Below are 26,671 nucleotides of genomic sequence, written 5' to 3' on the forward strand. Positions count from 1 at the left end.
CATGCATAAAAAAATAAGTTAAAATAACACTGAAAGACTGGCATAAACTGACAAAACCTATAGCTTCAAAGCTAAATGCTGCAAAACCTCCTACAGCCTACTATGAAAGAAAAATCTACAGACACTGGATGATTTGACATACCAATGTGTTCCTCAGCACATAAGGAAGTGTCATATAAATATGACCTATAAACAGAAATCACCTTGCAATTTTTTTTTTTTTTTTTGCCTTTCCAATGAATGCTCCTTTGCCTTTTTGGTTCAAGGCATTTGTACCCAATTGTGCAAAAAAGTAAAAGCCTCAGAATTAGGGATGATGGTGGCAGGCAGAGGGCCAAAGAAAGAATGTATGTTCCAGCTACAGAGCAGGTAGTGATGTTGTGTCATGCAGACAAGCACGTTTAGGGAAGCATTTCAATTATATATTAAAAAAATCCTATGTTAAAAGAAAAAGAAATCACAGCTTTGAATTATCAAAGACTTTGGACATCAGTAAGACCACGGTGCAGAAGTAGATTTATAAAGACAGCCTACTCAGTCACACTGCTTCTTGCTTTCTTTCCTTCTGGTCCTATGACTTTTGTACTCTTGGCTGCATAGTTTAGAGTAGCAATCTGTGTATAGAGGTACAGGCTCTCTTGCCTGATAGCAAGAATCTTAGGCAGCAGGAAAAGTGGGTTTGAATATGCTCAGAAATTAGGCCTTATTTCCTGAATAAGAGTATGCACCGTTTCACAAAACTTGAGTGCCGTCTACTGGTTTTGCCACGCTTTTGAATGAAAATAACCACAGCAATGCTACTTCGTGCTTCAGTGTTCCTTATTTCTTATTTTTAGCATGCCTTCAAGAGCAGGAGTTTAGTATTTCAAGGCCCAAACTACAGGGCATACACGCAGGAGCAGAAGTGCAGTGGAGTGAAGAACCTTCTGCTGAACAGGGAACAAGCTGGGTGAAAACAGAAACATCTAAGTGTTAGTCAGAAACTGGAGTTAGGCTTTCTGGACTCTTATTGGCTATACAGTGGAAATCAGGCATCCAGGTCCCAGTGAAGACATCAGTGCAGGTACTCTGGTCTTATCCTTCACTTTCCTCTTGTAATTCTTCCGCATACACAGTAACCATTTACCATAAAACACCTGGAATTGTTGATAATGTAAATGAAATGCAACAAAGCAGTCAAAAAATCAGTCTGCTGCCAAATGTTTACGTAATGCAACCAAAAAATACCACCAGCTTGGGACTAAGGACTGCTGCAAATAGAACAGTTAAAACATAATACAGAGGATATTGAGCAGGAAGAGGGATAGTAGCTAAGAAACACATTTTAACACAAGCTTGGTGAAGTTCAAAACTTGAGAGACTGTGGGAGAAAGAATAAAGACCGCAACAAGAAAATACACAATTTGTTCCAGAGATGAACCAAATTAACATATGTCATCCAATTCCCAAATTATATTTCTGGTCCTACTTTCAAGAACTATAAAATTTTACCTCCTAACACACACCGGAAACCATCCCCACGATAACCTGCCTTACACTGGCAACTGAAGGACCCAGGTGTGTTGTAGCAGAAAGCATCTGGATGACAGCGGCCCTGTTGACATTCATCTACATCTGTAAGACAGCAGATCAGTTTCAGATAACTGTTCTTCCTGATGAACAATAACTTACAAATCAGAGTGATGAATTAAAGTACAAATCTGTTTCATGACTTTCAGGCACCTATTTGAGGATATCTGATTAGAATTATACACTTACTTAGAATTATTAGAATTTGAAATAACGTCTGTACAGAAATGCTAAGAAAAGAAAGGTATGCATGTATTTTAGACTCTGGCTCTTAACAAATCCCTGCACCCTCCTATTCTTAAATCAACAATGTTGATGGGTAACTAGCACTGTTAACTCAAAGTATTCTAGAATAACATGCCCATGTTTTGCAAGGAACAGATATACAGATAAACACAGTAAGAGGGGTAGGATTTGGCCAGAAAGATTTCCAAAATGTCAGCTGAAGTTTAGTGGGGAAGTAGCCTTACCCAAAGAAATGAAACACAGTACAGCATTTCTACAAATTCAGAATTCTAAGCATCGTGTGTCACCACCTTAATAATATAAAGCAGTATAGTGCAAACAGTTCCAGCAGATGACAATCTACTAACTGCAACTATTGCAATTTTTATACCTACCTCATCTCTGACCAACTGTAGCACAAATATTGAAGAGTGAATTCTAACATGGGGGGGAGGAAAGGACAAGAGCTTAATGAAGTGCATGCCTGGAGGGCTTAAGCTATGATATTTCCTACTTTAAATCAGAAGTAACTACAGGACATTGCAATAACAAGACATGTTGCACAATAAAGAGTATTTAAAAAAAAAAAAACACCACATAACAAATAGTGCTACCCACCCTCACAGGCACGCCCATCACCAGAGAAGCCAGGGAGGCACGAGCAGATGTAGGCAGACCCTCCGGTGTATACACACTGGGCGCGCTGAGGAATGTCGCAGTTGTGTGTGCCTGTCTGACAATGGTTTATGCTATATTCGACAGCTGCAGGTAATATGTAAAAAAAAAATGAGATGAAAATTTGAATTTCTCTCTTCAAAGTCTAAAGCTTTTAATACATTTGTAGAGACAGAACAGCTGTGAAAGAAGCATACAAAAGGGAAAGGAAAGGGTTTTTTTGCTGAGATCTCCCTTTTCACTGATGTTACATGTTTAACAATGTTTTACAAAGAAAGGGCCTGACTCCTCTCAGCATCTCACAAATGTTTGTTAATATGCAATATGGCGGAAAGGCTACCATAGTCACAGACTAACATCCAAGATACTTTCGTTTATAGAAGAGAGTCCTGGATGAAATGTAAGGAATCTCACAGAGACACCTTACATACTAGCTAAGTGGCCAGTTCACTGCACTGGGAATTATTAGAGATCCTGCTACACTAACCTAGCATTGACCCAGGGTTGTTGTCACTTGGCAACAAATAGAAACTGTGACTCACTCAATAGGAGATAAACACATTTGTCAACTAATGGAGTGATTTTGACTAATTGTGGCAGCTGGGGCCAGTCCTGCAGCTTTTCATAACTTACTTTCTCAGTGTTGACAGCAGTGACTCTGAAGGCATTTCATTGTTTTACACACAAATATATTTCAACCAGTCTCCAGAGCTCTCCCCATGCTTACCTGATATGCCAAAGAAGAGTAAAGGAGACCATGATATTTAAAAAAGAAAGAGGCAAAATACTACAAAATTCTTGATCCCAGAAATACACAAGTCTGCAGCATGCGCATCGAGGAATAGACTTCCAACTGCTATAGCAAGGAGTCACCGAGGCTTTCTTTACACAGTTCTTACTAAGAGCTGTCAGGGTGCTGAGAGCAGACTCTACAATTTTCCTTTCACCACATACACAGATGGAAACTACCACAGTATCAGCATGAAAATAAGAAAATCTTGCAATCATAGCAAGATCTGGAAACCACCATTTTCTCCATTTCTCTGGGGGAGATGACATTGTTAGAATCATTTAGGAGATCTGTTCTATTTGATGAAATAAGTTTTAGACTGCAAAACTACCTATTTAGAACTGCATTCTAGTGCACTCATTTTAGACTTGGAGTTCCTGGTAAGTCCCCAAGTCCTTCTACTCTTCAGTCTACAAATAGCAGAACAGCATTTATTTACAACTCTCTTATGCCATTTGGTGAGTCACAGGGCTGGTATGAAAAAGCTGCAGTTCTAGAAAAGCTGAGTCAGAGCTGGTATCCCAGAGCAAGCAGCAAAAGCACAAAGAGGGTGACTGCTGTCTCTTCAAGAGTTCAAGTTGTCTACGGGCTGTAAACCCCTCCCCTGTGGGAAGGGGAACAAGAACAACATAATATTTATTTTCATCCTGCTGGGAAAATACATTTCATCTTCTGCCTGCTCAGTCTTACGGATGTAAAGTTTGGTTTTGATTGAAGAAAGAGATCAAACTGAAATCATTCAAACTAAGCAAGGAATTACATAGCATTTGGAACAAGTGTGTCACATCAGCTTCATGGGAAAGTGGTAGAATGATGCCAGTGGGGTCATGCCTGGAGAGAAGAAGGCTTCCTGTCAGGTTGAAGTGTCAAAAGGGCAGTGGTGGATAAAATGGAAATAATATAAAGCTCCTCTTCCACATCGCACCCTATCCTTTCCAGTATCTCGGCAGAAGTTTTTTTTTTCCAACTGTTCTGCAATAAAGGGGACGGTCAGGGTGCACTGTGAGCAGATGCAAATGGTAATTCCTACTGGACCAGAGAGATGGACTTGTGTTGCAATGTTAATACCCAGCTTGCAAGGTCACACACCTAGGGGAAGTAATGCAACTCTCTGATGTAAGATGGAGGCTCTTCAGTTGGCAACAGCTATGATGAGCAGAGACCCAAACAGACTAGCTGATCACAGGGTAACTCAGCTGCCACCATGAAGCAGTCACAAAAAAAGCAAAGGTGACCCTGTTTCAGTTATTTCCAAAAGAGAGAGGAACTGGTCCAATCACACTGTGTACAGGTCTTGTCATCCAGGTGCAAGAAATATGAACTCAAACTTAAGCATGCAACATTACTAAGCTAAACAGAGAAGTAAGAAAAAAAGTAAAAGGAAAGGAAAACGAAAAAAAAGCCTATTTTAAAAGATGAGGCTAAAAGGGCTTGGCATGTTTGTAATAGTAAAACCAAGGCTGTGAAAGCATGTAATTGTTTTTTGCCCTTTAAACTTGTTGACTTGTCCCTTGATATCAGTTATGGAGAGTATGGTGCAAAAATAGGTGTCAATGAAAACTGTCAGGCTGCAAAATTAGGACAAAAATTCTAATTAAAAAAGCTAATCTATAGCCTATCCTCTCTGCCCAGAGAAATTTCCCCACTAAGAAGACTTCCAAATTGGAAGCAGATAAGATATCCTGCCTTAAATATTATTCAACATTCAAACAGCAAAAACAGACAGTTGAAGCTCTAGCAAAAGAATCATAACCCCTTTTCCATCTGCCATTTGTATATTTTGGGGATTTATAGCCTTTGATATTTGCAATGTAACTGACACCCAGAAGAACCCACTTAATGTTCACTAGGGTAAAGCTCATGGGCTTTCCCTCTATAAGGAAAATTCGCTTTCAATACACATCCCGCATGAACACCTTCAAACTCTGCAGCTACCACATGAAATGTTTATAATTTTAGTGAAAAAACAGAACAAATACGAAAAAAAAAGAGCTCTTGGTAAGAGAATCTAGTCCAGCAAGTACAGGTTAACTCCGGCTTCCTCTAGGGAAATTTTTTAAAAACATTAAATAAACATAATTCACTGACAACTACTGAATTTGGAGTTTTAATGATCCATTATCACACCAGTCAGACTTCCTCAGAATCTCAAAGATTTTAACAGTGAAATGATCTGTAGTTATAATTTCTTTTCAGCATGGTTAACAATCACTTCAGGATAAGCCTGCAAATAGCTTAGACACGCTTGTTTTGACCTGGGCACTGCCTTACGTAAGTGACGAATCAGAAACATTTATTTCAGATTAAGATGAACAAAGGGGAAAAAAAAAAAAAAAAACCAAAAAGCCAAAGCTCAGGACTACAGAAAATGATTTAAGTGATGGTGTAATAAATGTAATACCTAGTCTTGAGAGTGAGATGCTGTAAAATAAGGGCAAATTAATAATGGCTCCCATTCAATTTTTTCTTCTACAAATTTGAATTTCGCTTCTGTGTGAAATCTGCAGCTAAATAACAGTACAGCAAAGGTAGAAGCAATCAATAAACAATTCCATTTTATATTTGGATAAAATATGAATGGGCAATTTTTATGAGAGGAAAACAAAAGTACTTTAGGCACCTTCTTTGGTTACCTAATGGATTGTAATCAGTAACTACGGCACAAACTCCTAAATTCAACTCAAGTTAGAAGTAGCACAGCTCCTAGAAGCTCTGTCTCCTGGTTCTGTGAGATGAAGCACAACCCAAAATCATCCAGGCAGTGCTTTGAGAAATCTGAAACTCACCAACACACGTCCGCCCATCTGCTGCAAACTGGTATCCATCAACACACTCACATCGGTAGGTTCCCCGCTGGTTACTGCACACTGCATTACTGCCACATAATGCTGGTTGCTCTGAGCATTCATCGACATCTAGATTATTGTAACGATTCCAGTTATTACAATGCTGCATTTAATATAGATGTCAGAAAAAGAGAAATGTGCAACTGTTGAGTAACAGCAGCTTTCTGTATTCAATCCACACCTTGGATAGATCACACCTCTTACGTTAGTAACCTGAAAATAAGTTTTCAAGTAACTGTGCCCTCAGTTAATCTGCACAAAAATCAGAAGAGGTGCTACAGTGGGGTACTAAGGACAAGAGACAGGAAATCAGAGGGGGAAGAGGAGGAAGCACTGAGAAAGAAAATGCAGGCTACAAAGTGATTAGAAGTAGCGATGGCTACTGGGAGAACAGGAACATTAGGGAAAAGTTCCCTTTTTGTTATCCGCATATATCTCTAATCCACTGCGATTCAGCTCACAGGTCTGGAAGACTGGGAGGGACAGTTTGGCACTGTTTTCATTTGTGATTTTTTTTTTTTTTAACTTTGTTAATTCAAAGGGATGCATATCTCATTAACATACTCATTTTGAAGAGGTGAAAATGTATTTGTGCTGTGGTCTGATTGCGAGACAAAAAACAAACACCTTAAAAAACACATGCTCCACAAATAACCTGCAAATTCTTTTTAAGGACAGGAGACAACACACACAGAGAAATAATCTGTATTATTAAGTTAAGATATGGACTAAACTAACACTGGAGATAAAACCTTTAAACGTGGTTTAAAAGTACATATTTTTGATCTTACATGCAATAACCACGTTTATTCCAAAAGGTTACTGTCTGCTAATAAATCTGCACACACATGTAAGAGGTAGAGATCTCGTGTTCAGAGACTAAAATGATCTAAGTTTTTACTAAATAGTGCTACATAACAATCACCAACTGGAAGTTAGCTAAACTTAACATATGGAAGACATTTGCTCACGTGGAAATTTTGTTTCATTACCTTCTGCTGCAAGCTGTGTACCTCATATCTTGAATAATCAGATTTTAAAAGCCTCCAGTAAGCAGGGGGCCTTTCTTAAGTTTCTAATATGATCTGGGCATGCAGAACAGATTAAAATATGGAAGAGAGGGAAACTTCACACTGCAAAGCAATCCTGGTTTTGTCAACCTAACAACACATTTCATGATAATCAAATGAAGAAGCGGAGCTTAAACTTTTTCTCTAACTCTGACAAAGCATCTCAAAATCTTGTCATATACTACAGAGAAGATTTTAGGCAACAGGAATGCTGAACAGAGCTGGAGAATACAAGATTTCTTGAAAGGAAGTTTCAATTTAGAGCTTGAAAAAGATGTTTTCAAGGGGTTCCATCACAGCCCTATATCCTATGCACCTGTGCTCTGTATGCATGGGTATATGCCATTCCTCCTCTTCCTCAAAAACTTTTAATGTAGCAGACTGATTTTAACCAGATTTTACAGAACAGTAAGATTCTCACAGGTTAAGTTCCTACAAGTTTTATGAAAACTGGAATTAGGTAGGAAAGATGACTTGTAAACTAGCAAGAAATACTCAAGTTTGACCCTTCACAGGAGTCAAATTTGCTTAATTTGGTTATTCAGATATGCCACCTGTTCCAGCATCCCTCTAAACTCTCTCTCCCAAAACCAATCTCTTAGGACAGTTCATTTTACTGGAATAACTAGTCCTGAAGGTCAATACATTCCAAAGAAAGCAGATTCTGTGTTAGCTGTATTTTGTAATGAAAGGCTTCTCATACCATAACAAACACGTCCATCTCCACGGAAGCCAACTGAACATTCGCAGAAGAAACGATTCCCTGTTCCTGGACGACATATTGCATTGGTGTCACAGTTATGGGTACCAGTGTAGCAAGGATTCCGGTTAATATCAGCAGAACCATCTGACAAGAGAGACCATGTTTAACCATAATGACTCTGTCCACATAGAAGGACCAAGATACAGCCCAGAAGATTGCTTGTAGTGTGCATCAAATAAGGAAAGAGAACATGTTTTGCACCAGGAAGAGGTGGCCCCTCCAGGTGATATGCAGGACATGAGTCCCAAATACGACAACAGCACCTGTATTCTTCGTTACTTCTGCAAAGAATTGTTGAGCTAAAAACAAACAAACAAACAAACAACTGAAAAACTGACAAAGATAAAAACTGACCCTAGGCCCCAAACATGATTCTTAATGCCCGTTTTGTTCATTGTAATTCGTGGAACTTTATCTTTGGAATAAAAATAGATAGATAGATAGATAGATAAAAAAGGAAGAGCACAGTGCTTCCTGCATTTTCATGAATGCATGCATTTTCAAGTTGTTCCTTTGCTTTCTTCTGATTTTAGTGCATTTGGAAAAAACTGGAGACAGGCTCACAAGCAACCTTCTTGGGGGAGGGAAAAGAAAAAATGAAAACTAAGGAAATACACTGACAAAATGCTAGCAAGTTTTCAGCTAGTCTCAATAAGACATTTCATAACCTGCCTAACTTCCAAAGATATAGTGTCATGTTTCAAGATGAACTATAAAAACTAGTCTTTCCAATGGCAGATCTTATTCCCCTGTTTTATCCTTTGTTCTGTCAATACAAAAAAAAAATAAAAGAAAATAAAAGAACTATAATTTAGGTAAAGATCAATGCTACATTCCATGCATCTAAGCAGCAATAGACTCAAGCTGATATGTGGACGGTATTTCAATGAATGCAGCACACAAACTCCACTGGATTTCAAGAGGAGATAATCGCTTAATTCTTCTCCCTCAAGTAAAAATACACCCCTCAACAGTGTTATTTTTCTTCTTAACAGATGGAGCCAGACTTTCGGTGACCTATGCAACTAATTAATTTAATTCATTAGCACCGAGCTAAGTTAGGCTAGAAGAATATAAAAGCTTAGCTCTTAACTATTCTCAAAAGAGAAAAAGAAAGATTTCCAGTTCATACATACCACTGATTGGGCCTATGGAATTACTCATAGCATATCGCAGAATCTGCTCATCTTTGTTATACAGGACAAATATACTGTCTACTGAGAGCTGCTGAGTAGCAGAAGCAGCATGGTGAGAGTCATCATGAATGCACTCATCAAAGGAGATGGTTTGTCGCCACTGATAGGCAGCCGTGTACGAGGAAGCAATCCCATCCTTTTCTGGCTCTGTCACTGTGTACTCCCTGGTGGACGATGACGTGATCACTGCAGAATGGCAACAAACAGCAAGAACCTATTAAAGCAGACCTATTTCCAGGCAAAGGAATAAAATGTCACTTGACTAGGCTTCTCAGATACCAAAGCCTTGAAAAAATAAGCCATATAATATACCTAGACAAAATTTAAAAATTGAACTTTACTCTGTGGGGTGACACTTCCCCCAGAGCGGACAGCCTTTCTGCAGGGCAAGCAGATGTTCAACACAGCATACACTGCCTACACAACTCCTCCGAAACAGTGAAGTAGTTTCACACAAAGTGGAAGCTTCGTCTTGCCTCCAAGACATCACAATTCACAACAACAGGCAAAATAAGAAGAGGGGTTCAAAACTGGCTACTGAGGCCAGACCCTAGTGGAAGTAGAGCAGCAACAATGCAGCCACACCACTTTGAGTTGTCTCTAGCAATCAGAGCATGCCCTTGGAGCAAAGCGTATTCTCCCAAGTATCCAAACGCACTCGGGTGCTCGGGTACACCCCAGGCTGCTGCATCTTTATTGCTCTTTGACAGCAGGGCTGGCTGGCTGGCAGCAACACTCCAGCCACACTTTGATTTTGTTGTGTTGGAACACCCATGATTTTATCCAAGAAGATTGCTCTTATCAAATCTCAGACTTTGAAAGAAGGAACTGAGAGAAGCACTGAAAAGATGGTGGGAAAAAACTGGTAATGAAATTAAGATCGTCTTAATTTTCCAGTCAGTCATTCAAATTAAATTGAAATGATATCAACAAATCTTGTTACCAGCACAAGGCACGGTCATTGCTGTGCAGCTTACGTAACATGTACTGGTGCATAAACAGTCTGTACGCTTTCGCTGGACAAGACCAAAGCCTGCTTAATGACAAAATCCCTACAGATAGATATATCCCACTCTAGCTCCTACTGAAGAGCTGTGGACACCACAGAAAGTTTTGTAACTTGTATAACTGCCATCAGCAGTGTCAGAATAAGAGCAATGGAAAGGGAATCTGGTATGTTTTGCAAACATTGGTTCAGAGATAGTTAAACTCAGAAACTCTTCAAAGATTAGAAGTACTTGCATTGTCTCTGTTACAATTCACCTTTTCCAGGACCTGCTCCAAAGAGACAAAAAGCAACTTTGTATCAACTGAAGGGTCAAAAATACACCTGTGAAGAATGTAATAAAATAACATTTTTTCAGATTGTCTTACATTCCACTCTGAGAAATGTGTACTCTCATATCATTTCCTAGGGCATTCTTAAGGCACCTTACCAGAACTAGAAGTGTGATAGAGCTCAGTGTACGGTTCTATATGGACAGATGAACCAGAGAGGATCTCAGGTATTCTGCCCTCCATTTCTGTGCTGATGGTAAGGTGACCATGCTCATCAATTCCACTGAATTTCTGTTTGATAACCAGCTTCTCGTTGTTGCCAAGAAAGGTTACTTCAGTTTGCCGTGTAAACTCACCACCTAAAGAAACAGTATTAGTTAAACCACTTAATAGTAACTTCTGAATCCTTCTATCAAGCTATTGTTTCTAGCAGCTAAAATACAAACGAGTATTTTCTGCAAGCTTTTATGCAGTGTAATTGCTAATGTTTTGGGTTCCTACAGAAATAACTTCCAGAGGTGTATAGATAATACCCTTGGATACTGTAAGTAAACTATCTTAAGTACTGAACATGCTGAACCGCACATAAGCCTGAAGAAGTAGTTGAAAACAAAAAATCACCAAAACTTTAGATTTTATCATATTAGTTAAAATGGGAAAGGAGTTGTACATTTTAGATAAAATATCTCAATTGAAAATACAGCCAGTTAAAGAGATTCAATACACTTATTTCCAAATCAAAATCAAGTGAAATGCATGTTGTAAATTCCAGGAAAAACGTCAAACACATAAAATCAAAAAAAAAAAAAAAAAAAAAAAAAAGATGTTATGCTCAGCTAACACAATGACAACATTGATCTAAATTCACACTACAGTACTGTAAAGGAGAAAAAAGAAAGCACATGTTCTCCTAAAACAGGCTGGACCTACAGCTTAAATTCATATGCTCGAGTCCAGGCCCATATCTACCTATGAAGAGCCTTAATTCTGAAATGGTGCTTCCATCAAAAAAGTTAAAAGAATCATTAGCATCTCATGCAGAAATGGCTTGTTTAGAATTTCGGACTTTCATGAGGTCAGACTTTCATTGTGTTTTTCACCCTTGGCACAATCTAAACCAGACCTAATTAGATATTAATTCCCTGAAAAGAAGTCTGTCAGGAGAATGAAGTCAGCAGCAGAGATGGCAGGCAGCAAGGAGGTAAAAACGCTGCTAGGGTGCAGCTCTAGAAGACCACTGGCAATTAACATGTTACACCTCTTGTAGATTACAGGCATGTTATTGCAGTACTTCTGTATGCTTTGATATGAAAAAAATCAGATAATTTCTAACAATCTGTTTCTTATACGGGAACTGGCCAATTCACTCTCCTTGGCCAATCCGTTATCCTTCTCTGTAAGAGACTTTCATGCTTGTACACTGATTGTAGAATAAAAATCCCAATATCTATACAATGTAAAACCGGAAAAATGATAAGTTTTATGACAAAGCAATCTATTTTCAACTCAGAACAAGTAAGTTTTTCACCCTGTATTGCTTCTAGATAAACACTTCTTTTTTCTCAAGCCAGACAAAAGAATAACACCATTTTTAAACACTGTTTTAATTAAAAAGTTACCAGTAACACTGAATCCATTTTTATATCCTTCCTGTTCCACAGCAAACATCCATCCTATGATTCCTCCAATAGAGGCAAGAGGCAGTAAAGAATACCCCAAAGTCTCTGGGATTGTGCTGATGGCAGTGTAGGCACGCCCCTGGTTCATCACAACGTAGGAGTGGAGGTCAGTATTCTCAAATATAACTGGAACTGGGTTATTTCCTACAAAGATTCTTCCTTTGACTTTCCCATTGACCCTCTGAGGAGATCCTGGCAAATCAATACAATGAATCAGAATAAAATGACAGTTCTCACACACTCTCCAAGAAACATGTTCAGAGCCTTTGCTATGTTCAAACAAAGATATTAACATCAACATGAAGAGCAAAAAAAAACAAACAAGCAAAAAACTAAATAGACAGGCTAGACAGGAAACTGCCTACAAGTAGTGTGTGAATTTGGTTGTATATGTTTTTGTCATTGCACAGTGACTGAGTGGCTATAACTGCCTAAAGAGATGTTTGTCATCCTTATTAACAATTTTTTGTCTGTGGATAACTCAATGAACAGACTAAGTTGTGACAGTATCTCTGACCATAAGTGGCATACAGTAATTTCAGTGGAAGACCACACTGCACATCAATACCTCCTGAATGCAAATTTGTCATCCCCTAGTAGAAGGTTACCACCATTAGACATTCAGAATAACTTGATTTTTACCTGAAGATGTGGAAAATAAACCCACTTAGGAGAAAAAATGTTTTAAGAAGAAGTACAGAGGTAGTTACTTTGGATTACTAAATTTCTTCTGTATGTAATTTCCTAAGTACCTAAAATAAGTTCAAGTTGCATTATCATCAGAGGCTTTGTTTCCTTCTTTGGAAAATCCATTAACTGAATGCTAAGCAGTAGATTTTGCTTTCCTGCCTTATAAAACAAAGTCTGCAGTCAGCTATTTCAGTTGTTGAAACGCATCTATAGTCTGAGTCAAGTCACCATAAGGATTACAAGTGTATACATAAGAAATTCCTTCATGGATCTTACACATGAACGAAGTTTAAATGGATATCTAACAAAAATCTAGCAGATCAGCCCTTTAGTAAAGCAGCTTAAGAATCAGATAAAGAAAAGCCATGCTTTTTACTTTGATGATCAAAGTTAATTTGTTCATCCCTTTTAAACTGTCCATTTCTAGAGTGGGGACCAGATCAGATTATACAACACATTGGAACTTCATGACTGTAATTCCAGCGATAAACACTGGACGTTATGCTATCGATTAAATTCTGTCTGTTATATGGAGTTTATTTGTTCTAAAAAGTCATGCTAAAATATAATGCATTTAATTGATCACCCAAATTAATCTGCTCCATTTAAAAGCCCAATCCTTTTTTTAAAGTATAGTTCACTTCTTAACACACCTTTCAAAACATCTCTATTGATAAATCTTTTAAGAAGTATTTACCACATATCCTTTTTTCACTCTTGAAAATAGGTCATCTCATTCAAAAATGTCATGTGTAATTGCTGCATGTTTGTCTAATTTTCAAAAAGTTACCTTCTGCTACACATTGTCTGCCATTTCCTTTGTAACCAGCAATACAACTGCAACAAAATCCATTGGAATAATCTTTGCAAATAGCATGAACGGAGCACTGGTGACGGCTGTTAGCACAAGTCTGTTGGACATCCGTGTGGTAGCGGAATACTGCAGAAAATAAGATCAGCCATTTAAACTATGAGTAGCTACTATAGTATTCACGCATCCCAGGTGCGGTTTCAAAGTCCCTGTAGACTCCCTGGATCAGGGTTTTCATTTTGTCTTTACAGAAAACAAACAACTGCAATCGACTTTTGCTAACACTGCAATACGCAAATAACAGTCCACTATTTTCCAGAAAACATCAGGGCTTCAGATGTTAGAAGTCTGTGTAGTTCTATTGACTTCAGTGGATCTATATTAATATACAGTGGTTTACAAAACTGTCTTGGTGAAACTAAACACATAGACAGTTTAACATGTTCTGGTTTCAAACCAAAGCAAAAAGCAACCTCTCTAAATTCAGAACAAACCCCATCGATACAGTACTTCGGAGCCTGAACTAACTGATGAACTCTGCCATCTCTATGAATTAATGGGGTAAGCCAACCAGAATTACAATCTTCTCATCTGGTTCAAGGAACATTTAACATCTGGGCAATCAGTCATACTGTTTTGAATTTTCTGCAAACACTCCCTCAGAAGTTACATTTGCCAATCCTGTCCTTGTAAAACATGAGGCCACAAAACCCTAAGCTGACAATTTTTACAGCAGATGCTGTTCTCAGCCTGTATTAAATCACTTGTACTCAGTAGCATGTCTACGAACGGCAAAAAACTAGGTTTCAATAGAACTGATCGTAAAATCCTTACCAGGAACAGCCAGTTAATGCAGCTACTGCAGTTCAGATCATACCTTTAACAACAGTCCTGGGCAAAAGACATGGATAAAGTAGTTTTTTTACCAAGAATGTGTTGGCTTTAGAAATACCAGTATCCCTTCGGGAAGTTTGCCTTAGGACAGATTCAGCTCTCACAGACACTTTGCAGACTTGCTCTCCTGTAAGCCTGACTAGTAGGATTAGTTGACTAAACTGGCAGGATCTGAATCAGAGGTAACATCCAACTTAACTGCCTCCACGAATAACACAAACTCATTAAATATGCACAGATATTCAAATACGAAGGTAGTGAGAAGGAAACAGATTACTCCTTTAATAATTCAATCTCATGTGCAACTCTGATTTTTTCCAACCTATCCCCGATACAAGGACCCAAGCACTATAAGAGATATTACCTATCCCAGTTTCATCAAATTCTTCCACATCTATGACCTGGGGTTGCTGTGGGGGGAACTGCTGGACTTGGAACTGGCGAGGTGGAGCTTTTGCTGTTGGGAAATCTTGCTGACCATAAAAAGACTCAGTTGAAGGTATTTCTGTTACATCTTGGTATGAAGTCATAAAGTCTTCTGCAGCTAGGTGAGGAACACTATACGTGATGTGGTGCTGATCCCCTTCTGTACTGTCCATAGCGCTGGTTACATGTTCCAGTCTTATTTCAGTGGAGCCATAATCTGACATAAATGCTTTTGAAGTCATCTCTTGGTCTTGTTCACTGGACTCTAGGCTCTCCAAAACACTGCTGATCTTGGCAGGCACAACACTCTCAGACGAGCTACCAATCTCAAACACCCAGACACCTTGCCTGCCAGCATTGCTACTTCTGTCAAAGAGAAGCATATGCCAAATCAAATCAATCAAGTACAAATTCTGTGAGATTCACATCCTACACATAAAATGTTATACTCTGCTAAGAAATACCAAGACAAAATTCCTGAGTTATCTTTCTCTATATAGTACTAAATAGGTACAGTTTATTAAGCTATAAGACACCCCTGAGAGTTTGGGCAGTATTTCCCTTCCACAGCCAGAGCTCTCCTTGAGAATTTCTACCCTCCTTGTCTCCAAAGAGATGGGAACAAAAAAAGGAGACATTTGAGCCACAGAGATCTTGTTAACAGTTGTTAGAACTTTCTAACACATTCCCTTTTCTTCTTGCCCATATTTTTGCAGGAAAGACTGTGCAAGTAAAAATATTAAGTTCTAAACAAGTGGTCCAATCTTTAGAAAGGCTAACTATACAGCAGCTACCAGTGACACTAGGACTATGGATTTCTGACAAATTAGATCACAGTTCTTGTATTCTTTGACAGGGTGTATATTTAACACTGGCAGGCAGACTTTGCAATTTCTCATGCAATCACTAATGGCATCTTGTTATTTCCCATTGTCTCATGCTGCAATTATTAAAACAGAATGTGGAACTCCTTGGTGTTTCTTGGGAAGTTTAAACAAACAAAAGAAGCATACTTCTGTAGGTTTCTGATGGTGTCTTCATCATTAGCAATGACATTGTAGGATCCTGGTTTTTCCCAAAAGTAGTAATTTGTAGAGGCTTGACTAAAGCCAACCATAGCAGGAATCCTTCCATCATCATTCTTGGAATATGTACTATAGAACTGCAAACTATCTTCTGGATAAAGGAAAATAGCATAGGAACTGGAGTCAGAAGAGGCTAAAACAGCCTGGAATGTGTTTCTCTGCGAAGAAAATTTAAAATCCACTTACTCATGGAAAAACAGTCAAGATAGACAACAGGACGATATTTTATAAACACAGAGTCAAAATCTGAGTTTCCATAAGCGGTAATGTATCATGTACTTATTATAGATTGGTCAATCAACTTTTCAGATAAATCAACATTAAGTAAGCTTACATTTTGCTATGGTAGTTTTTTATTAAATATGTATAAATATTAAAAGGTAAGTTGAAGGTGTTACAGAATAGTCATAGAGGCTGCCTAAAACACAACAATCCTACATTTTATAACATGCAGAGCATGCTAGACAGTCTCCTTAAGATAGAGTGATGTGCTAGACTAATTAGAAAGATGTATAAAATTGATATGAGTATATTTATAAACAGAATATTTAAAGAAAACTTCAAGTTTTATGCTGTTGCAACTCTGTCATTCTCTGCAGGAATACTCCTACATACTATAGGAACTATCAAGACAGTACCTCATGCATCAGCTATTCATCACTACCACAGTGTGGAACCATTAATCAAGTCAGGCACAAGAAATTATGTTAGGCGAAACAAGATATGCTAAGTCACAGTGATGGTATCAACATACTGTGAGCAGATTCATCAGCTGGGATTATTACAGTGCATAGTTACACATGTTCTGAAGTCTTTGCAGGATGGTACCTAACATGTTTCAAAAAGGGAAAATGAAATACAAGTATTACAAAGAATAAACTTCTTCCAAATAAGCTACCTACTTCTTCGTTGAAGGAAGATAAATAGTCTCCTACCAAAATAGTAGCCACAATATATGAGCTTTTTGTGAATGCAATGTCATTCATCAAAAGTGAGTTCACAGTTTAGTATAATTAAAGTTTCTATTAGTCCATATACCTATCACATTTTGGATAGTTTGATGTCAAATAAAATGACATAAAAGTCGTTGTACATTGCAAGCCAACTGGATTATACTGCACAGATATAGGGCAGGACATCCTAGTATTTTCGGTTATTGCCACGTCCCAACTAACAGATTCAAAATAAGGACTGTCAGGCAATTCAAGGAAATTCATCTATTTAGACTTAAGCATTTTCTTCTAAATGACTAAAATACTATAAAATAAAAGTCAAGTAAAGCTCTGGAAACTCCCATCTCGCTACATCCTTTTCAACAACAAAAGAATATGTTCTTAATCGTACAGGATTTATTTACATATAAAGGAATTCAAGCCTTCAGAACAATAAACTTCTTCTGAAGTTAAACTTCTGCTGAACTTGCTGTCCAACATGTACTAAAACTCTGCTTAACATTCACCTTTTCTTTCAAAGTAACATCTCCTCCAGGTGCCTGGTAAGGAGCCACAAGCTTCCATGTAACAATCACAACACTGCTGGGATCAAATGTGGTCTCAGGAAAACATCTTTTGATGTAGTCTGAAGCAAGTTGTAAGACATCTGGGGATGAATCTTCTCTGTAATACACATTTCCACGTCCATCCGTTGTATCCAGATCAGCCATAAAGGGAGCGATAGCCCCAAAACTGACTGGGAATCGACCAAGATATTCTTCTTCATTTGAAGGTTCATTCACTGCAATAATCCCATTAGTGGCAACCTAATAAAAAAGTGGAAATTGTAAGATAAATACTGTTCATATGGCTGTCTCCCACATCCATGTGCTTGAGATCATGGTGTTTTCATTGCATTTCTAAAATAAATTAAGCCAAAAGTCAGTCTGGTATTTGTGAAGTAACTGGAATTTTACAAGTTTTGTTTTGTTTTTATATCCCAAGTCAGGAGTCTTGGGATTTCAGCTCCCCCAAAAGAGTCATCTACTTTAGGGATAAACCAACCTTCTTCTCCCAGAACAAGATTTTAAGTATTTAAATTTTGAATATTTATTGCCTCTTCTAACAAAGATGTACAAAACCCCCACCTTTCACGTTTCCAGTTGTCTCACAGACGAAGACTCACTGCATCCCTTCAGTGAGTCTGTCAACAATTGCGCACAGACCCACTTGGATAATTATAAACTTGTCTCACTTTTTCGCTGTTACTCTTTCGCCAAATAGTTTTAGAACAGCATGACTGGGGATGGTGGGGAGGGAATCATTGAAGATACAGAGCAAGTTGTGCACAGACTAATGCTTAATATTCCTGAAGAGATGATGCAAAAACATCTGTATCCAAGATGACATCAATAGTGACAGAAATGAAGACGGAGGCCCCCCCCCACACACACACACACACGCACACACCCTTACCTCTTCTGCAAAATTGCTCCTGCAGCAAAACAGGAAAGAGACGAGTCTTTCAATATGTCTCACAGAAAGCGAAGTGAGACTGCAGCACATTTCGACATACCTGCTGTAGGCTTATTTAGCACAGGTAACAACAGTAAGTGACCAGTGAGTGTGGGGTGTGCAAGTCTGTCAAGGATCTTGGCTGCATACGTCTTGGCAACATCCTTTAAAATGCAGACCTCCATTACTACTGCTATATACAGCAAATCACAAAAAGGGTGGTGTGGGTACTTAAGCTACAAATTACTCCTTCATATATTGCTCACACCTACCCCTTTAGCTCTCCTTTGACCACCCAGGGTCAGAATATGTGCCCTGCGAAAGGCCAGTGGTCAGTCATCTTGATATAGGATAATGGTTAACATGAACCATTGCCTCAACTTTGCAAATAGCTATCATGGTATATCAGAAGTGATTGAAAAATGATTAACTATATGGACTATGTCATCACCAGATGCATAAGTAATTCAGTTGTAAGTTATAAATCAGTACTTAGATGCTACAGTGAAAAATATTACAGCAAAAGTTAAGATCATGTAAAAAACAGGAAGTTGCCTTTATTTATAAACAGTATATACAAGGTATTTAAGCACTATGTAATCTGCACAAGCAGGATGGGAATGCAGGTCATGTTAGAAAAGGGGAGAAGAAGCAAATAAAATGATCATTTTTCTTCTATTCTGTTTGTGACTTACAGTGGCCAAAGACCCTAAAGCGAACTATGAACGTTAGGAACACAGAACTAGAGAGACAATGTGGGTTAACCCAGTGTAGACGCTCCAACTTCAGGCAGCCACGCAACAGAAAGCTAGTTCAGAATGGTTCCCAGGACATCTGTTACACCTCCACACCATAAAATACCTTTCATCACTGTAAAACAAAGCTAAGTCTTATCCTAAAAATTAAAAGCCACCAGCTGTATTGTACCACTGGAAGACAGTAGGAAAGATGGTGAGCATTACAGTGGGCTTGCTAAGGCAATTTTACCACAGAGGTGGACTCCACCTTTAAAACTGGCATTTAAGAGTACCTGTTGCAGGCAGAGAGTTAGAATTTATAGTGTCAGGTCTAAGTTTTTCGCTTCTTTCTCCTTGCTTATACTTTTTGTAAACAAGCAGCCCAAATCCCACTCTAAATCTTCTTGTGAGAGACAACTGGTGTTTCAAAGAGCAGAGAATTAGTATAAGATATTTATCAGAGTTAAAGTGCGCAGACTTTGTGTCTATACGGCCCCCCATTTATGGCACAGATTAAAATAACATGAAGAGAAAATTCAATCAGGACTACTAAATATTACAAAATCGGGAGTCGAGATCAGAAGGAGCCATCTAACACCTTTTTTTCACCTATTAGGGGCATGCTTCTGGCTATTCATTTCTTAGACTGCTAAAAAACTAACTGTACCAAGTAATTTTATTAAGGAGATACAAAAATGCCAGCCATTTTCATTCTATGCTTGTAGCTTATAAATGAGACAGTTCAGATCCAATGTTAAGGCAATACTCAATTGAAAACCTTGCAGGTTCTCTACCACCTAGAAAACATTTGCAAGCCATTAAATGAGAATAAATAAAAAACTGAGCATTTTGTAAAGAGATTCTAGTGTAGAGAATGAACATTCATCATTATTGAAAAAATCTTTTTATTTTTCATATTTAACAATACATTTATATTGACACAGATAGTGAATAGTATGATTTAACTTCACCCTGTTCCTTTTAAGCTCACATTGATAAGTTAAAGTGTGAACCCCAAAATAAAGATAAGTAATTCAGAAGTAACTCAGTAAGCACTGGGTTTCATTAAAGTAGCATTCCTGCCAAAAGGGAAAGAAAAGAAAAGTAAAAGGCCTTAGGGGAGCGTTGTCTCAAGACCAGCTCTACTGTACATCTTTCCTTTTAGGGTATAATTCTATTTAAATTGGCAGGAACTAAAACAGACGTATTTTTAGCATGTTAAACTTCGGGATGACACACATAGTTAAGATACATTCATGGTTTGTACCAGAACAAATCACACACACACACTCTATAGATAGTCCTATCTCAACTAAGTAAGTGAGGAAAAGGAGGCAGAAAAAAAAGCAACAAAATACTTCGGGGAAAAAGAGGGGGCGAGAGAAAGAGAGAGAGAAAAAAGCATGTCTATGCATGTATAATACAAAATCAAATATTCAGACAAATGAGAGATTTTTCCCCGACCAGTTACCAGGCATTTGAGGACGTGAACTTTTCTAGGTAAGAGAGTTTAGAACAATTGAATTTGTTTGTATAACCAAGTGCCAGCTGAGTTAAAGCAGTAAAACTTTCTAATATAAACATAGCAAGTTAATACTCATTTAGCAAGTTAATAAAAGTAGCAATTAACGAATTGATCCAAGCTTGACTTATAGGACTCTCGTTCTTCCCTAAAAGGAAGCAATCCCAAATCCTTCAGCTTTTCCTCCTCAGTGAGCCCTACTGTAAACAAGATAAAACTTTACTAAATGTGTCCTACTAAAACAAATAGATCAACACAGGTTAGGGATAGGATTCAATATTATAAATTTTGTTTCATTTTTGCATAGGAAAACACCACATTTTCCTTGAAAATACTCTGTGTGAAAGCCTCATGTTTCAATTTATATTAAAAAGTTACTATCTCTTCTGGCTATAAAAAGAAAAAAGTTTTGTTGCCAGGGACTTTAAGACAAGTCAGTACTAAACAATCCTTCCTTAGAACTCCCTGCCTTATTTATTCATATGTAGAGCTAACTCAAACAACTAAGCTTCTTAACTGTTTGAGAAACAGAGGCAGAACGCCAAGCAAATTTTGAGCTGATCAAAGGTGAAAGCTGCAAAAAGTCAAGCACTCAATAATTAAGACAAGCTTTTCACATTATTCTGATCAACCATACAGAACCATGTATTTCACCACAACAACTCAAAACCTAATCTACGAATTTCTGGAATAACTGCATGTTAATAAACTGTAATATCTACTATCCAATAATTGCTAATATTTACTATCAACTAGCAATACTTCAGTAAATTCTGCTTACAAAATAATACCATGTAGCTTAATAAGTACTTACAATCAATATACAACAAAACTGTATATTGTGACCATGCATTTAGGACTGTTCAATACATTTCTGTAACAGATATGCATCTCCTTTCCCTATCCCCCTACTTATTGTACTGTGCTTCTATTTTGTAATACTTCTGACAGATTAAATGCAAAATAAAGTCTCTGGGTATTATATAGACTGATACTGAAATATCATCATCAGACTCTGCCTATATGAAAACCAACCATCCTTACTATTCAGTAATTATGCTGAAATATCCCGAAAAGTGATTCTGGAGTAGCCTTACACAGGCTTTCTTCCAGATCCAAAAAAAAAACCAAAAAAACAAAAAAACAAAAAAACCTAAAAGCATTCCTCTGCTTTACAGCATGAGCAAGTAACAAGATCATTAAACTAAAGAAACCCTGTGCTGTTAGCCAATTCAATCCTCTTTGAAAAAACTCTGTCCCCTTTCAACCCTTATTCTACACATTACTTGTTATCTGTGCTTCTCAGTGACAGGATACACAGCCCACTATCTTTCAAGATGTCCGTATAGCCAAAAGTGTATTTTTTTACTTGGGTTGGCTAATCAGTTACCAAACTTAGAGAAGTGAAGACATGATAATGAACCAATGGTCAAACTGCAGTCTGAACTCCAGTTAATACTTGCAAACTACTTCACCTTCACCACTAGTGTCAGTAGTTACAAACATCCCTTTTCGACAGAGGCATAACTTGAATACCTCTGGATCCTGGATTTCAGACATGATTTCAGAGCTTATCTAGGTAGGGACAGTGTAGAAAGTGAAAAGGGCGCAACTTAAGGGGTAATGATAGTGTAATTCAATGTAATTTAAGCATGTTGAATCCTCATGTGAATACCTTCATACGGTAGTAAAGACAGACTCAAATACATGTGAACTGCACCAAACTTGGAATGGCAGCGGCCATGTGAAGGGTCTTGCATTCCTTACAGCAAAGGAATTAAGAGCTGTGAAGTTACATTTCTTGAGTGTCTCCATATAGATGAGCCCCAAAAGTCGTATCTTAGACCCATGATGATAAAGCATGTTGGCTTATCTGGACAGGGAGGTGGGTTTTAACTTGATCAGATTAGCATGTTAAATACATTGGGCCTTCCCTACTAAGACTCTTCTAAATATGCTAGTTAGCAGCTTGTCTTCAGAGCTTTACTAGAGTCCTGGCTTGTGGCTCTGTCTGTTTTATCACTGCTTCTTCCTTTCCCCTGAGGCCTCATCTTGGCTGGCAGACGAAGATGCTATCTTCAGCATTTTCTTCTGGTTACCTTTGAGCAGTTCTGCTCCAGGCAATGTTTCCAATACCCCCCATGAGCTGTAAACACACACACACAACTCCAGGATGCAGATTCTGCTACGAGGCACACACGTCAGAGGTCGGTCTGCAGCATGAAGCCTGCAGTTGCTCTAGCTGTGCATTCCCACACGCCAGCAGACCTTCAAGCAATGAACATCACGCTGAGAGCCCCCAAGACATTAAGAAAAGGGACAGAACAACACTCACAGTGCTAAGAGATGCCAGTGTTGGACACGTCAGGCTGCTGATTACACACCCAACGTTGAAGTTGTGTGACTTGGGCACAATCGAGCAAACACAGACCATGACAAGGACACTTCTTAGCTGTTAACGTATCCCATGCAGAAGGCATAGAAGTTACCTGGGGATGGCGTTCGTTCTGGGTAACTGGTTAAATGCTCCTTTCCTTTTTACCACCTGTTGCATCGCCTCCCAGACAGACTGCATGTACCACAAAGAATCAGCAACAACTACAGTGCTGAGAAGTGAATGTGCACAGACCCAATACAACTCAACCGGAACCCGCAAGCTCTTTCGACCAGAACCACCACCTGACTGTGCCGCTAACGCAACCAACGCAAAACCCAACAGGCACCACCACACATCGACCCAACGCCAGGCAGGGCCACAGCGAATCCCTGCCAGCCTGTCCAGCCCGCCGAAACCTCCCAGCCGCGCCCGCACTCACGTAGAGGGAGCGGACGGCAGCACCGTAGAAGCGCAGCACCGTGCGCAGCCCCAGCGCCGCCGAGCGTGCATCGTCGCCAGGATCCAGCACAGCGTCGCCCCGCTCCACACCGTGCGGCAGCAGCAGCCGCTCCGCGGGTGCGGCCAGTGCCAGGCGCAGCGCCAGGGCCAGGAGCGCCCAGCGCGGGCAGCCGGACACGGCGTGCATGCTGGCAGCTCCCGGCTCGGCGGCGCCGCCGCGCAGCGCCACCGCTATAAGTGCGGGCAGCGGGGCCGGCGGGCGGGGGCCCGGCGCCACCGCCAATGGCGGTCAGGGGGCGGCCCAGCCCCGCTGCAGGGCGCTGCTCCCCGGGAAGCCGCAGGCTCCCGGAGGTGGCGGGGGGAGCGAGGCCGAGCCCGACCCCAGCGCAGGGCTTCCCTCACGGCCGTGCGGGCTGGCAGACTAAAGCTGCGGGGGGAAGGCCCGTGCGTCGCCTCTGCGCAGCACCGACCCGACAAAGGCTTCTGCGCTCTCACGGCTGCAGCATGTCATGCTGGAGCGAGGAGCTTCGGGCTGAAGTCAGTTCAGTTCTTTGGGAATCTGGCAGGCGTTTCCAAAGCTATGGCTCTGACCCAGCACTGGCGGGTTTTTGCATTAGTTCTGGAAATGCAAACTCTTCTAGTGGTAGCCGCACTGAAAGTTTTTCCAACAGCTGCAGTATATTAAATAAAGCATGAAACAAAAATCAATACAATACAAATATGAATTCTTATATTGTTTTCTGAAATCTTTTCAACACCAGCTGCTTATTACTGGAAGAAACAGGAGAAATACACTGAAATGTGTTTCATAATTAACTCCATCAATGTCAGAGCTGTATTTAATTGTAAAATAAAATTCAAAAACCATCTGTAAATGAAAATTTATTAATGATACAAGATATATACAAAAGAAATACGGAATATCTATATAGGACCTTTCTGACTCTGTCTTCCTGTCTCACAGTCTTGGTCCTACTCCCAAGAAACGCTCAGGATCAGCTGAAAAATGAGTGCATTTGATATCTTTTCCTAAGCTCCCAAGTAAAGATATTTCTAGAAAAGAGCAGTGTTTAAGGAGTCAGTCTTGTCCAGTAAAGCATACACCATGGTATTTCAACAGAATGGTTATAGCAGAAAAGCACCGGAGGGAAAGCAGCTGACGCTACTCATACACGCTTTTTACATAGTCAGATGCAACACCACTTTTCTTTAAACACCTGCCCATTCCATTTCTCTCATTTGTCCCATTAGTATTTGCCTTTCACTCATTTGGTTCTTTTTCCTAAAATCTTATAGAAGTTTTTTTTGGTAGGAAAACACAGTTTTGCATTTGGTAAGTTACAAGAGCACAGGACACTCCAAGGTAGTGTTGTAACTACGCCTAAGTAGAGGGAAACCCACTTATATATCACAAACATTGTTATCACTAGCAACCACTTACAGTTGACTTTTGTATTTCAGGGAAGACAGCCACAGAGGCAAGTAGCACAGTGGTCTGGGAAGAGAAGCCTTCTCTGCACACAACGCAGAGCTATCTGTAGCTTCTCCTCCAACTTCTCTGTATTTTCACAGCTCAGAAGACAGTAACTGGTAGATTCAGGGGTATCTGGCCGATCAGTGCTAGGCAAGTAGACTCTTGGCTGGATCACCACCATACCTGAGCGTAGTCATTGGTTTATCCTCAGAAGATCCATGTGAGGTCTTTCCCCTCATTTGACAAAACAGATACCTAAACTACAAGCAATTAAGCAGTCTGTATCTCCTCACCCATGTAAGCATTTACCCTGTAATACCTTCTTGTAGTAAATTTGAAATTGATTTGAATGCTAGAGAGTTAAATGTATACAGCTCTGTATTTAAATCACTAACAGTTTTGTAAATCCTCTGTCCATGAGTCAGTATATTGTGATTGTTTAGTCTATTTTTCTACTTAGAGGATCGCATTGTTTCTGTCATAATTGAGTAAGGTTACCTCATATGCAGCTCCCACTGTGATGAGTAATGAGAATCACTAGTTCCAAGACTCAAAAACATATTTTATTTAAGCTGTCCCTTCTAGCATCTTCATTGATGGTTTGGAAAAGGGGTGGAAAAGCATGCTCACAGATGTTGTAATTAACTTGGGAGACATTAATTGCAAACACCAATCAGAACGGAGAATGCAAAAGACTTTAGTGAGATTAAAGATGAAAAGAAATGTATTCAGATACAAACTGGAATAACGCCAGCTAATATACTTGGAGCAAAATCTTTCAAAACATAGATATTAAATGCCAAAGGAACATCACATTTTTGGTGGATAACAAATTAGGTGTGACAGCAGTTTACAAAGCAACACCATGTCCAGAACAGCCAATTAGATCCTGTGCTACAAATAAGCAGGTTTTATTGTGTTATAAGGAGGCGAATGACCTTTTCTAAAGGGACAATAATGGCACTGCTTTTCCAGAGATTGTTTGTGAGATGAGAGATCTCACAAAAAAATGCACCACTGGAGAGAATTCAGAGTGAAATAATGAAAAAGTTTAGAGGACCAGAGGGAGTGACTATACAAAGACTTACTAAAGAACAGAGCATGTGTACTTAGCTAAATGATAACAGGGAGGAAATTTAATTACCATCTCATATTAAAGATATGAACTGTCTTCAACTCAAATATCTGAAGGGTGTTACCAAACAGAGGGAGGAATTGTACGTACAAGTTTGAGAAGTACAGATAACTAGGGGATCAAAGTAACTAAAAGAAACCACTAAACCAAGCATCAGAAAATGCTTCCTAACCATGGGGTCTATTTTCAGAAAACCGTAAATTTAGCATAGTAGAAGCAGAATGACAAAAACCTTTGAGTTGCCCAACACTAGGTTGATTGGATTACTAAAGAACAAACCTTGAGAAATAACCCTGTATTGGATCCTGGGATGAGATAACTCATCAGATTTTTCACTTGAGTTTCTATGTTGATATGCTACTTAAATAGTTCAGAGATACACATGCATATCTTCGAAAATTTCCATTGCCTAGATGTGAGGAGATGCAGAAAAGGTGACTGCAGATATGGCTTCAGATGTCACCCTCTTGACCTTCTCAACCTCCTCCCCAGGTTCTATTAACAGAGAAAGAGAGCTAAAATG

General features: G+C 39.2%; 1 protein-coding gene across 2 annotated transcripts in view; it reads right to left on the reverse strand.

The window, feature by feature from the left end:
- The window catches only part of NID1 (nidogen 1), a 49,632-nt gene extending 25,870 nt beyond the window's left edge, over nt 1–23,762 (reverse strand). Inside the window, exons 1-12 of one of the 2 annotated variants that reach the window (XM_026108955.2) lie at nt 23,520–23,761; nt 17,457–17,756; nt 15,926–16,155; nt 14,851–15,278; nt 13,572–13,721; nt 12,032–12,283; nt 10,571–10,771; nt 9,075–9,320; nt 7,879–8,022; nt 6,046–6,174; nt 2,413–2,556; nt 1,492–1,614 (exon numbers count right to left, since the gene is read on the reverse strand). In XM_026108955.2, the coding sequence (XP_025964740.1) occupies nt 1,492–1,614; nt 2,413–2,556; nt 6,046–6,174; nt 7,879–8,022; nt 9,075–9,320; nt 10,571–10,771; nt 12,032–12,283; nt 13,572–13,721; nt 14,851–15,278; nt 15,926–16,155; nt 17,457–17,756; nt 23,520–23,726 (2,554 nt within the window). In that variant the 5' untranslated portion in view covers nt 23,727–23,761. Of the gene's footprint in view, nt 1–1,491; nt 1,615–2,412; nt 2,557–6,045; nt 6,175–7,878; nt 8,023–9,074; nt 9,321–10,570; nt 10,772–12,031; nt 12,284–13,571; nt 13,722–14,850; nt 15,279–15,925; nt 16,156–17,456; nt 17,757–23,519 lie in introns of both variants that reach the window. The other variant, XM_026108956.2, reaches the window with a different exon arrangement.
- Between the last annotated feature and the right edge of the window lie 2,909 nt (nt 23,763–26,671).

Source organism: Dromaius novaehollandiae, chromosome 3, assembly GCF_036370855.1.
Source record: "Dromaius novaehollandiae isolate bDroNov1 chromosome 3, bDroNov1.hap1, whole genome shotgun sequence".
NCBI lineage: Eukaryota > Metazoa > Chordata > Aves > Casuariiformes > Dromaiidae > Dromaius > Dromaius novaehollandiae.